This window comes from Spinacia oleracea, chromosome 4, assembly GCF_020520425.1.
Source record: "Spinacia oleracea cultivar Varoflay chromosome 4, BTI_SOV_V1, whole genome shotgun sequence".
Classification (NCBI taxonomy): domain Eukaryota; kingdom Viridiplantae; phylum Streptophyta; class Magnoliopsida; order Caryophyllales; family Amaranthaceae; genus Spinacia; species Spinacia oleracea.
This window is the reverse complement of record NC_079490.1, coordinates 181552802-181566002: the sequence shown is the minus strand read 5'-3', so window position 1 is coordinate 181566002 and position 13201 is coordinate 181552802. Positions and strand designations below refer to the sequence as shown.

Genomic DNA, 13201 nt, shown 5'->3' with positions numbered 1-13201 from the left:
GTGGGCCGCTTCCTTACATTTTTTAATTATGTTTGCAAGTATGATTAATGCTTATTTAGTGTTAGAATAATATTTTAGGAGAAATTTTACGCCTTTATTAATTTGAAAAGTAAGGAAAACACACTTAAATAAATTAATCAATATTCTAAGGGTTCTTAGGACCACATCTAGAGCATTATTCTTTCTATCATCTAAAGAACTACTAGGCGTTTTGCTAAGGTGCTCTCTACGGCTCAAGCCTTGGGTTTAGTCTTGTAGAACCTTGGTCCTTCGCCTGTACTCATCTTGAACTCTATTCCCTTTGCGTTGACTCACTGACATGTCTTCACCAATCCATTCTTAGCCTCTTCTAGTGTTGATGTAGGAGCGATTAACCGAGTTGGATCGAAACCTTCATCTTGTAGAGCTAGGGTAGTTATCACAGTCTCGTCCTCCATAGGCCTCGATTCGTTAAACAATGTCCATAGAGCTTGGTTGTCCAATATTTCAGCTGTTTCAGTCTTGGTGAGGTGGGGTGCCTCATCCAAAGTATGACAATCATGGAAAATTTCAAATCCGGGTTTTAGCAGGCCATCCTGAACGAAGGGATCAGGGAAGTCACAGCATGGGTGTTCTTCTCCTTCCCGGACAAACATGCCGTTAAGGGTTCTTTGATATTGGGGTAAGAAGGGTGGTTTGTTTTGTCTTGGTTGGCTTAAGGCGTAGCCTAGACAAGTGGTCAGCGATATCTTCCTCCGTTGGCTCATAGCCTAGGCCAAAGGGAGTAGATTTGTTGGGTAGGGGTGGAACATGTAGTTCTTCTTCCTTATGCCCAATGGTGTTCCCGGGAAATAACCTTGAGCTAGCAATATTTTAGGGATGACCCGGGATGCACGCGGATCTAGAAATGCTAAATTATAGTCCTCAATGACTTGGATGGCTTCATCCACTTGAAAACCGTAAAGGTCTTCTGCAGTTTCGGCCGTTCCGACCATAGTACAACTGACGTCGAGAGGAGGGGCGCGTATTTCCAGAATTACCCCGTTATGGTTAAGTTTAACCATTTGGTGCAACGTAGAAGCCACACCTCCTAAGTCGTGGAGCCAAGGGCGTCCTAAGAGGAGGTTGAAAGTGGGCTTGATGTCGATTATTTGAAACTCCGTGGTACGTGCCACGGGCCCGGTTTGTATTGTGAGGTTGATTTTTTCCAACACAGGCCTTCGAGAGTTATCATAAGCTCGTACCCCTTGCGTGGAGGTTTGAAAGTCATCGCTTCCTAGCCCCAAGCAATGGGCAGTTTGCAATGGGCAAACATTTACCGTTGAACCGTTATCTACGAGTGCTAGGGGGATGTTTTGTCCTTTGCATCCAACCACTAGATAGAGGGCCTTGTTGTGGGCGCCTCCTTCTTTAGGTAAGTCTTTGTCAGTAAAAACTATTGCTTTTTCCCCAACATCTCTCGTGACGTGGTTAACCAACGAGTCAGGTGTGATATCCGTAGGGACTGAGATGAGGTCAAGTGAGCGAATAAGTTTTTCACGATGTTCCTTTGAAGTGCACATGAGATCCCAGATGGTAATCTCGGCTTTAGTTCTTTTTAGTTGCTTCAAGAGAGGATTTTCGATGACTTCTGCGACAGTGGTGTGCCGTATGTTTTCAGGAGTCTGTCTGACTGGGATGTCGTCCCCGGGAGGTGGGCGAATATCCTGTTGGTATACCTTCCAGACCGAGTGAGATTGTCAACTTCGGACTCTTGAGGGGTGGTGTCAATGGAGCATGCCCGGGCCAAGTTTCAGTAAAGAGGTCCTGACCCGATACCTGAGACAGGTAGACATCTTCAGCATCATCATCCCATACACCACACACTTCTCTCTCGATTTGATCCATAGGGACCATGGCGAGTGGTGCACTTTGAGGCGTAATATACACCGTAGGGTCAAAGTTTTTATTTTCTGGTTGATCGAGAGAGATTTGACGAGAACCGAGTGGGCTCTTGTTGTTGTTGGGTTTTCCAACGTTAGGGAGAGGTATTACTTCTTCCGCTATCATATCCTGGATCGTGTTTTTTAGATTACAGCAGTTTTCAGTATCGTGCCCATTTCCCTGATGGAATTTGCAATAGGTGCCCTCGGCCCAATATTTATTTTTGAATGAAGTGTCGGGTGTGGGGCCTATGGGTCTTAGCTTTCCTTGATTGGTTAGTCTTTGGAAGGCTTGTACCAGAGTCGACCCGAGTGGGGCAAACTTTCGATCTCGGGTCCACCTTCCAGGGCTCCTTCGGGTTGGGGTTTCTTCTACGGCGTGGACCTCTTGGGCTTGAGGCGTGTGGCCCATGTTGTAGGTGTTACTTTTGTATGCAAGTTTGCTTTGTGCTGTTTTTGCGAGGTCATCCTCGATCTTTATTCCTACATCATAAACCCTCTTGAAGGTATCAAGGCCCAAGTACCTAAGGTGTTGTTTATAAGCTGGGTCTAGGTTGTCAATGAATTTTTGGACCAATTCAGTTTCAGGAGGCCTATTGATTAGTTGGGCCGCTTGGTCTCTCCATCTAGCAAAATAGGTCGTGAAACCTTCATTTTTCTTTTGGAAGAGGACTTCCAACTCGCGCATGGTGACTTGAAAATCCATGTTTGACGAGTATTACTTGACGAAGACATTGACAAAGTCCTCCCAAGTGGGGAAGAGCTTAGGGTCCTGGTGGTAGTACCATTTGAGTGGCACAGGTTCCAAGGACAAAGGTAAGGCACGCAAATACATGGACTTGTCCACACCTTTCAAGTTCATGGCATTCATAAAGCTCAAGAGATGATCATGGGGGTTGTCCATGGCTTTAAACTTTGGTAAGTCAGATGAACTGAACTTTTCCGGTAGTTTGCCGGAAAAAGGTTTAGGATCGAGGGAGAAATACTTGCTCCCCATGGTTTGCTGCAGAACCATTTTTTCGATCTTCTTCTCGTTATCGAGGTCATTTTTTGCTTGCGCAGCTGCTAAGGATTCGTTTTCCATTTTCAATTGATTCATAAGTTGGGTCATTTGGACCATTTGGTCTCGTAATTCTTCCATGGACGTGTTTGTGGGTGCGAATCGAGGCTGGACTAGCGGAGATCCTTGAAAGTGGGAATGACGGATGGAGCTTGGAGTTACTAGACCTTGTGTTGGTGATGTAGCTTCGAGACGCACTAACCTTTGATTTTCAGATCGACGCCAAGTGGCAGAACCAACCCTATGCATAAGACAAGCTAAAGTTTAGGCTCAAAGTTAGCAGATTTGACGAGAGGAGGAAGAAAATAAGGAACTACACAAAATTGGGCACTCAAAATTTGAGGGCCCTGTGCCATGGCTCTAGTTGCACGGGTGGTCAGAAGTAACAATGTTTCAATGTACCAAGCTCATCTGGACCAAACAGTTGAGCAATTGAGAAAATCGAATATACGAACTTAACCACTATGATAATGGCCAAGGCTATGTAATAGATATGAATGCTAGTATTATGAATGATTTCGAGACACCGTTGGGGACTTGTGAGTTATGTGTTGCCCTTTTCAAACAACAAGATAACTACTCAAAGTATGGATTCCGATCTCCTCTTCATTACTAAATTCAAAAACAACCAAAAAAATGTGAAATCTGTATTTATGCATCCCATCACCTCAACAGCTAGCTCAACTACCATACAAGTATACAACTCCACCCCATCATTCCATGCATATGGACTATATTTTGCAAAAATGCAAACACCAACAACCCAAATTATGATCTGCATCAATAATTGCTTCACTAATCGTCTACTCACTATCTATGTTTAGACTCTTCAGGATTTGTAATGTGAAAACATATGCATGAGTATTCCAAAGAGGGATTTTCAGAATAAATGTCGTATCCCCGCACTTGTATCCAATTCTAGACAAGGTTCTATGCCAAAGACTTATAAATACGGAGTATATCATACGGAGTAATGAAAACGCGTACACTTGTTACGTGTCTAACTAACATAGATAACAAACATCAATCATATCTACACTATATCCTGAAACACAGAGCAATCTGCAAGACTGCAATTACATACTGTCCCTTAATACTCGACCTGTTTTGACCGAATACGCTTGTTAATGCACAACTTTGACCACTAATTTCTTTAACTACATATTATAAAAATTTATAAAATATTAATATTTTGAAAATATATATTAAGATGAATCCAACAATATATTATATATTAATATTTATTTCCTATAGAAATAAAATAGGGTCAAAGTGAATTATGTGAATAGTGCAAAAAGTCAAAACAGGTCGAGTATTAAGAGACGGAGGGAGTCGTACGTACTCCGTTATATATAAACATATTTATCCAAATTCCAAATATAACAACACACAGAAATCAAGAGAATTTTATGTGTAAATATAATAAGATGTCATCTTCTAGGCTTCTAGAATCAGAAATTGCAGTTAAACCCACCATACATAAAACCAATTAATTCCTAATAAGGAATTTTAATAATTAACTCCTCTAATTTTAGATGATTAATCATAACCCTAGCAAGGAAAAATCATCATCTTTCTATAATTATATATTAAAAAAAAAACACCCAAAATAGAAACTAGTGTATTATTTTTACTGGAATTTAGAACCTGGAGTGTAAATTGTAAGATCAGACCAGCCATGGCCATTAGTAGTCCCCCAATTACATGATTGATCACTCATGAACAACCCTTCTGATGCTGAACCACCACTCCCATGAAGCAGTTCCAAACCCGGGTTTCGGCTTGAATCGTCATCTTGACCCAACCTTAACCCATTCGGGCCTGAACTTTCTAGGAATAAGGAACCGAATTGTCCCTCCGAAGCGAGTCCCAACATGGAGGTGAAGCTCCCTCCGGCTCCCCCACCTCCTGCCGGGTCTGGAAAGCGAAAACCCGTCTCGATTTCTTGACCGACAGTTGAAACGGGTTTGTGCTCCGAAATCAGACCCGACGACGGCGACAGTGTCTGAGCCGCAGCTGAAGAACAAGATGAAGAACGTTTGGACGAAATACGTTTAGTGTTCTTACGACTGCCGCCTCCGACTGGGATGTTCCTCAGAGAACCGCCTTTGGTCCAGTACCTCTTACAGCTCTTACAGAAATGGCGGGGTTGCGAGAGATTATAGTTGTTGTAGTAGCAGAATTTGGTATTAGCTGAGTCGCAACGCGGGCATTTTAGCTGCTCTTGCTCCGGAAATTGTGGCGTGTTCAACTGTTGAAATACTGCTGTTGTTGTTGCTGGATCTTGCATTTGTGTATTTAGTTACTTTCAGAAATAAACCCCAACAAATTTGAAGATCGATCTTATCAAGTGGCAAAAAGGGTAAACCCAAATTTGGACAAAAAAGTTGTTTTCTACCTCTACAAATAAAGATCATGCCAAACAAACCAACACTTTTTTCTAGTTTAACCTTTAAATTAAAGTATTAAACCCGACAAAACGAGTAGGAAATATTTGAAAAACAAACTTAAACTACGAACGAATAATACTTGGTACTCTGTATTTGATTTTATTTACGGAGTTTCAACTTAAGATGATGGGATGCAAGAAAAAAAAGATCAAATTCAGAAGACAAAAATGGAGGAGAGAGAAAATGAGAAAACAGAAGAAGATATTTGAGGGGTGCTATGTTAATGTTATGTATGAATTGTGTAGTGCTTATCTTTGGACTTTGGCGGTCCGCGTTGAAACTGACCACCCGACTGATATAGACTACTCCACAAAATACAGTGTGAACTTTATAACTAAACCGCCCTTGCTTAATTAGCTTCTAGATTGTTTGCTTAATTAAAGATTAAGGTGGAATAATTAGGGGGAATTTTGTTATAATTTTTAATTATGGCTTCAATTTCAAGGTTTGTCTTGTTATTGGATGTTTTAGGTTAGTGGAAAACATGTGTCAACTGTCTTGTGATCGGGTTTCTTTAAACTCATGTTTTTATGATTATTAAACAAATCTAGTTATTACAACATGTGTTTGTCACATTATGTAAAGTTGTTTCATTAAGGTGTTCTTTTTGGGTTGGGAATTGAGCAAGGTTGGCATGACATTGTTCATCTTGGATTCTTGGGTTGTGACTTGAAGTCCGAAAATTCTATAATAAATAACGTGTACTGCTATTTACCACTAATATAATAAATGTTGTGTACCGCTATGTACTATAAATACCTTATTAAGTATTTTAATTAATTCATGAAATAGTTTAACAATCAATATCAACCGTTTGACCAATCAACCATTAATTAACTGTAATTTTAATTATTTTTCTTCCATACAAAAAAGTTAAAAATTGATGTTGCCTCCAACTTCAAGTTTGGGGAAAACAAAAGGTAAAACCTCCCCACTAACCCTAACTCATCTGTTCGTTAAATAATACGGGCCTGGGCTGCGCCCGTCATCGAGAGAGAGAGAGCCCACTTAACAAGAGCAAAGGAAGTTCCACCTTAAAACCATATGGCAATAAGGGGAGTAGCCCTTTGGCCTCATTAAGTGTTCAACTCTCTTCTCTTTTATCAATGTGGAACTCTCACACGTTATGTTTCATGGATTAGATCTTTATTTGAAGGAACATGGATCAGATCTTAAAGTACCTTATAAGTATAAAACTAGTTTTAGACTTGCGCAATATAACTCAAGTTAATTACATGACCAATAACTATACAACTCTTCCAATAATTAGATGAAAAACTTTGTAGAGTTTTGTTTTAAAATATACCATATTATATACTTTTTCTACATAAAAAAGTGCTTTTCCTTGGGGCTTAAAACGACGCTAGCGTCAGCTAAAAACGCTCACATTTTTTACGTGAAATTACGTGTTTACCCTTTCACCCCCTCCCCTCCTCACCTCAGTTCATCCCCTCCCAAAACATTGACCACCGCACAAAAATTCCGACCACCCCATAAAAATGTCTGCATATAGAAAAATCTTGGCGCGGGTAGGCAACCACGGTTGCTCTGTATCGTGTCCCCCCCCCCCCCCCCCACTGATCAATTTCGTGCTCCCACTCTCATCTCCCTCATCGTGGCTTGCTCTGTTCTTCCCCACGACTTTGTTCTCCCACTGTCAGAAAACCAATTATATATAACGCCGGAATAGAACAAGGAAGACTGCGAAAGGAGGAAGATGGGAAGGGGAGGCCACAGTGGGGGCAAATTTCTTCGCCGTAGAAGCAATGAATTGAATGAGGATAAACAAGTAATGGCTCCAACGAAGAGGCTTTCATCGTAGTGGTGGAACTAAAAAATTTACATAGGGGGCCCCACACGATTATAACAATGCAAAACAAAATTAAAATTGAAAAAAACACAAATCTAAAAACAAGGGAGGCAAGATTTTAACCTTGTACCTCCAACAACATTGATATAACACCCGCCAGCACCCCAACACCCCTTAGTTCCACCCATGTTTCATTGATGCCACCGCCTTTTTTTTACCGCTACCGCGAAAGGTTCGAATTTGATTTTTTTGTTGAGTTTATCAAGGTTGCGCACGAAATTTGCAGGGGGAGTCAGGTCAGCCGCGCACAGGTTGTGCGTTGGCAACATGACGACCGCGCAAGTATGTGCACGACCTTCGTGTCGCCGACCCACAACCTCTGCTTGGCTTCCCCGACTCCTCTGTAATGCATGTGCGCAGGATTGCAACATCAACAGGCAGTTTAAATTTTTCTTTTCTTTTAATTCGTGTTATTAATTTGTAATTACTGCTCAATTTGTTGTTATTGATATTAATATTGTTTTATTTCTGTTATTATTATTGTTTAATTATTGGTTTTATTTGAAAAATATTGTTTAATTATTGGTTAACATAATAATTTCCGTTTATTATTAATAAAGTTAAATAAATTTTTAGGTAGGTAGTGTTAAAAGAATAAAAAAATAATTTATCGCCAGAAGTTATGGCTGGTGGAGGGGAGGGGAGGGGGAATAGGCCGCTGGAGGGGGAGGGGACGGGGGAAATATGGGTGAAAACTGAAGGGAGGGGTTAACATTTTTATAAGGGTAAAAGTGTACTTTCACATTACAAAAGCAGACGATTTTATCGTACACAAACGTCTAGTAACGACACACTTTTTTTTTGCAACATTTATTGCAGAAAAACAATTAGTATAATGAAATTAAGAAAGCTACAAGTACAAATTAGGTGAAATATTTTTTAAAAAATAAAGTTCAATGAACTTTGACGCATTTGGTAGAACTAAAGACCTAAAGTCCTATGTCAAAAAATAAAATAAAATAAAGTTAGTTGAAAACCTACCACAAAAAAAATAAACTTCTTTGACTAAAAGCAAAATCAAGACAAATACATTTCTTCAAACCTCATTTTGTCCTTCTCTTCTACTCCGTACAATTGAGTTCAAATTTGTCCAGTTTGTGGCTTTCTGTAAACTTACCATTTTCAAAACAGTTGGCCAAAAATTCTACCCATCCGATTTTAGAAAATTACTCTCTCCAATTTAATTCATTTGATTGATGGTCAAATGACAAAATCATTTATCATACATTGTAGTAGGCAAAATAAGTTTATTAACTAATTTAGGCACGTAGATCATCAACATTGGATGGTTAAAATGAATCATGTGTCATTAATTGCATTTTTGTAATTATAAACAAGTTTTCACTCCTTTACTTTTAAATGTAAATAAAAAAAATGTAAAAGTAAATAAAATTGCGAAAAAAGTAAAGAAACTTGAAACACGTAAATGAACTTGTATAATTATGAAAATGTCATTAGTGATACGAGAATTATGTAGGCCACTCGATTATGATGATCTAAGGGTCTAAATTAGTTGTTCTCGCTTTAGGATATGGTTCTCAAAGAATCTTAATTCATCTTATTCCATATCCTTGGTTTTGCTTTGCTCAAACTATACACAATTCTTCTTATACTCCATAGATGTAGTAACTTAATTTGGATTAAAACGAGTAATAAACAAAAATTAAACAAAATACGTACATTTTAATTTTTAATCATACGTTGGTGTCATAGATTCATGGAGTATTGGAGTATATATAGAGTTAGAGCTAGTTAATTAGTAATTACTACTCGGTACTCACTACTGAGTTAGTAATACGAGTAGGAAGTAGTTCAAGTGTTCAACTTCGTAATTAATCAATCGTTTAATTGTCTAATTAATTAGGATTAAGGTTAAGGATGGGCAAAGCTTAAAGCCGAAACAAGCGAAAGCAGCAGGCGCGTAAGCCGACATGATTAAACAGATAGCGTCAAAACAAAGGTATGGATTTGATAGCTGAGAGTCTGAGTGGGAGCATCATTAGTAGCAGACACGATTGACCGTTGATTCAACAGTAAGATAGTGAAATAATAGCCGTCCATTTGTGTGATAAATAAGGACGATTTTGGATTGAGGTGTATACTGTACAATTACATGTACAGTACTACAGAAGTATACATGTTGACTTGTTTTCGTAGCGTTGAGTTGAAGCAAGCCAGCAACCTGCTAAGCCAATGTCATCCATGACGCGTGGCGCAACCCCATCACTACTCCTACTAGTACTTCTGCCATAGTGGCATAGTGCCATTATGCCATTATGCCATATGCTCTCTCTTCTCTCTGTTACGTTGGTGTTGGAGTGCCTCTAAAGCTCAAGTTCCCCCATTTTGCTATCCCACTCAAATTTAGAGGTGGCACTATTACAACGCGCCACTTCGTTACTTATTTTAATATTCAACTAGTTTTTAGGTCTGGGCGATGCCCCGGGTTATTGCATTAGTAACATTTATATTATTCTTATTTCGTATTTTGAAAATATTATTAATCAATTCATTTTTATTACATTTATTAGTTTTTTTTTTTTTTTTTTTACAATGATAGCATGTAATATGTTATAGGTCAATGGTAACCACTTCATTGTTTAAACGTGAGGTCGCGGGTTCGAATCTTATACATATGAAGTTTACGTGAAATGAAATATTCACAAACAGAGAGCCACGTGACACATAAACTTCTTTAGAAACGCCTTTTAATATATAGTATAGATTTATTTCAAAGTTACATCCTATATAATAATACAAATGTCATTAACCTATGCGAGGTCTCCAAATCCCCAATGGAACAATTCTATGCAATCCCGCCAAAACTTAATAAATAATTCAAACAACAATCAATTCCCTCCAAAAAAAATATTTTAAAAAATATTAAATAGTGTGTAACTTCCCTTAATTATGTAAAAAAAAGTTTAATAATCATGATCCTAAGAAATTTAATAACCGACTAGAAACCGCTCCTTAGAACAAAAAATTATTCCAGCAATCCAGCGTCTCCTTCCCACTACTAACTTCCACCAAAAGTTAATCCATTAGAATAAATATCTATCATGAATCCAGTTCCAATCAGTATAATTTTACAGGTAATTATGGTATTAGTCGATTCAATTATTTGCATTGTACCTTCTTTTGCTGCAAGCCTGAAAATATTTTCTTAACTTTGCGCATATTTGTCTACTTATTACTCTTACCGTCTTACGTAGTATAATTTACAAGTTTTAGTTTACTCTCCAGTTATATTCGTCCAATTATAACTCTCATAATTTTCCGAATGGAATCGAATTCAGTTACGTCTAATCGATTAACATTTTAATTTTTTTTGAGAAGCAACTAAGGCCATGATTATGACTGCAGAGATGTCCGATCTTGATTCCAATACCCATGGAGTAAGTATTCTTAGCTAGGGAGTACTTTAGTTTGTTTGTTTTTAATTAATACCGGTTATTTTGTAAAAATTTGATTTTGGATACTTATCTTTTGGTGTTTTTTTTATGTTAGGAATATAGATTTATTAAACATACAAGGTAAATTGAGGTGCTTTCATATAAAATCATGGTGGGTGTTGAGCAATTTGAAAATATGTGCATGTAGATAAGACAATTTTTTTTTCAGGATTCAGTGGCAATTCTATGGTGGGTTTGTTGCTTTATTATATCGTTCTCATAATTTCCAAAGGTATACTCGGCTTCAATTCAGTATATTGCTCTGCTCTTCCTATACTTATTTTTGTTATTAACACAAAACTTCCTTATTTAAATTTTTTTAATGTGAGCAGATAAATTTGGATTAATGGACAGATTACAAATATTTACAGTTGCCATGGGTTCAGTTCGTCATTTCTTTCCGATCATCAGTCGGTAATCAGCATTCTCATTATCCAAGTTGTGAGTGATTTTTTAAAAAAAATGGACTTGATTATAATCTTAGTTAGCACCTTTTGAGTCCTTAAATTTAGAATTTGGTTTCTTTGGTTTTTAGCCCTTTTGATGCAGTAGCAGTTGCTGTAAAGAAGGACAAACCTCCGTAAAGTTGGTGGTTGTGTAAACTCTAACTCTTTTAATTTGTTAGTCCTAGCTTTGCATCAAAAATAAATAAATTAGAATTTTGTTTGGTTTCTTACTGAATCAAATAGTCTCTTCGATGTTTTTGGCTCGATTACGATTACATCAGTTTTAAACTTTTGAATAATTTAATTTATGAAATTCAGTTAATTCGGAATACATTTGATCTATTTGAAGAGAAATATGAAGGTTGAAGGACATTGGGGGAGTATAGGTACAACATAGCATCATTTTGTTCTTTATATTTTATTTTTATTTTTATTTTTGGTAAGTAAGAGAGAAGTATTATTCATACCAAATGATTACAGTCTAAGGATCAAACACGAAGCAAACTTCCTCTCAAGATCCCACCCAAACTACAACCAGGAGGCACAAAAAAAACCAATGAAAGCCGCAAAACAACCAAAAAAAAGACTAATTGTACAGCAAAAAGCTATCTTAGGGAGACTACAACTTATCAAACCATCATTTTATCTATGGTATTTGAGTAATGATATTGAAATTTAGTGTCTTAATGTTGCGTGTCGGAGCAATTGACGAAGAAGTTACTAGGTTGTTTGAGAAACGTATTTTAAGCTGCATCGGTTATACATATACTTCGTATATAAATCCATTTTTAAAAAACGTAACCATCTCTTCTTTTTATTTCTTCTCTTTCTAGGTGTTGAACTATAATTGACTTATTAATTTTAATAACTATTCTTCGCTTAGTAGAGCTAATTTTCATGCACAATATACATTAAAAGATCACAAGATGATATAAATTTGAAAGCGATAGAATCACATCTAAACTAAATTCCATGTATACTTAAAAAAAATCACATGGTATACATTTGATAATTCGATGGTTGGTGGTGTGAACGGTTTCAAACTTTCAATTGACCGAAGAGAATGCAAGCTGGATTTTAGTAATCATAGGTTTCTAGCACAATATTCGTATTCTATACTTTAAAAAGTCTTACGGGGTACTATTAATTGTACGTAGTTTAATCCTTTAAATTTTAGTAATCATAGGTTACTACTTTTTAGCACCATATTTGTTTTTACCCGCTATACTTGGTATTTTATAGGGTATTGATAAAAACTATTGCATGTAGTTTAATCCCTTAAATTTTCTATCTTTTTAGTTTTCAACATTATCAATGTCCCGTGCTAATGCACGGGCACATACTAGTTAATAAAAGTGAAATGTCAATTTCATTCCTATGTCAATGTGATCTTGGCTTAGTGGTTAATACCGAGGCCATGTGTACAATAGGTTTTATGTTCGATTTCTCCCGCTCCCATTTGTAATTTATATTGCTTTTAAGACTCATTCGCACCAAAAATAAAAAATAAAAAAAAAATCATTCCTAACGCTATTATTTCCAAGGATGATAATGTTGCTTTGTTAGAGCTTCCTTCTATTAAGGAAGTTAAAGAATGCCTTTTTGATAAGGATTTAATGAAATGTCCAGGCTCGGATGGAATTCAACCTAATTTCTTTTAAAGACACTGGATTAAATAAAAAGAGATACGGAGTAGTTACTTCCTTTGTTGTTAATTGTTTTTATCAATAAAGAAATTCCCCAGGATATAATAAATCCTATAAGGGTGACGGGGTTCCATCCTAAAATTAATTGATGATAGGTGGAGTAGCCCACCAATCATATATGTTAGTCAATCTCTCTATATTTCTTTAATGTGGGATAACTAATCTAATTCTCACATGTGGATCATACTCTTAACAAAAAAGGAAATTATGGCCAGTGTTCTACGGTTACCGTTGTTTGGTACTACCTCCGTTTCAAAATGATGTTTACACTTTATGTTTTAGGCAGTTTCACAATGGTTTTTACATTGTACTT

At 37.1% G+C, this 13201-nt stretch overlaps 1 protein-coding gene across 1 annotated transcript; it reads right to left on the bottom strand.

Moving 5' to 3' along the window:
* Positions 1 to 4357: 4357 nt before the first annotated feature.
* On the bottom strand, positions 4358 to 5705 carry LOC110798062 (dof zinc finger protein DOF1.7). Its single transcript, XM_022003193.2, has one exon. It carries the CDS (start codon positions 5249 to 5251, stop codon positions 4592 to 4594), a length of 660 nt encoding a protein of 219 aa, XP_021858885.1. The 5' UTR covers positions 5252 to 5705; the 3' UTR covers positions 4358 to 4591.
* Between the last annotated feature and the right edge of the window lie 7496 nt (positions 5706 to 13201).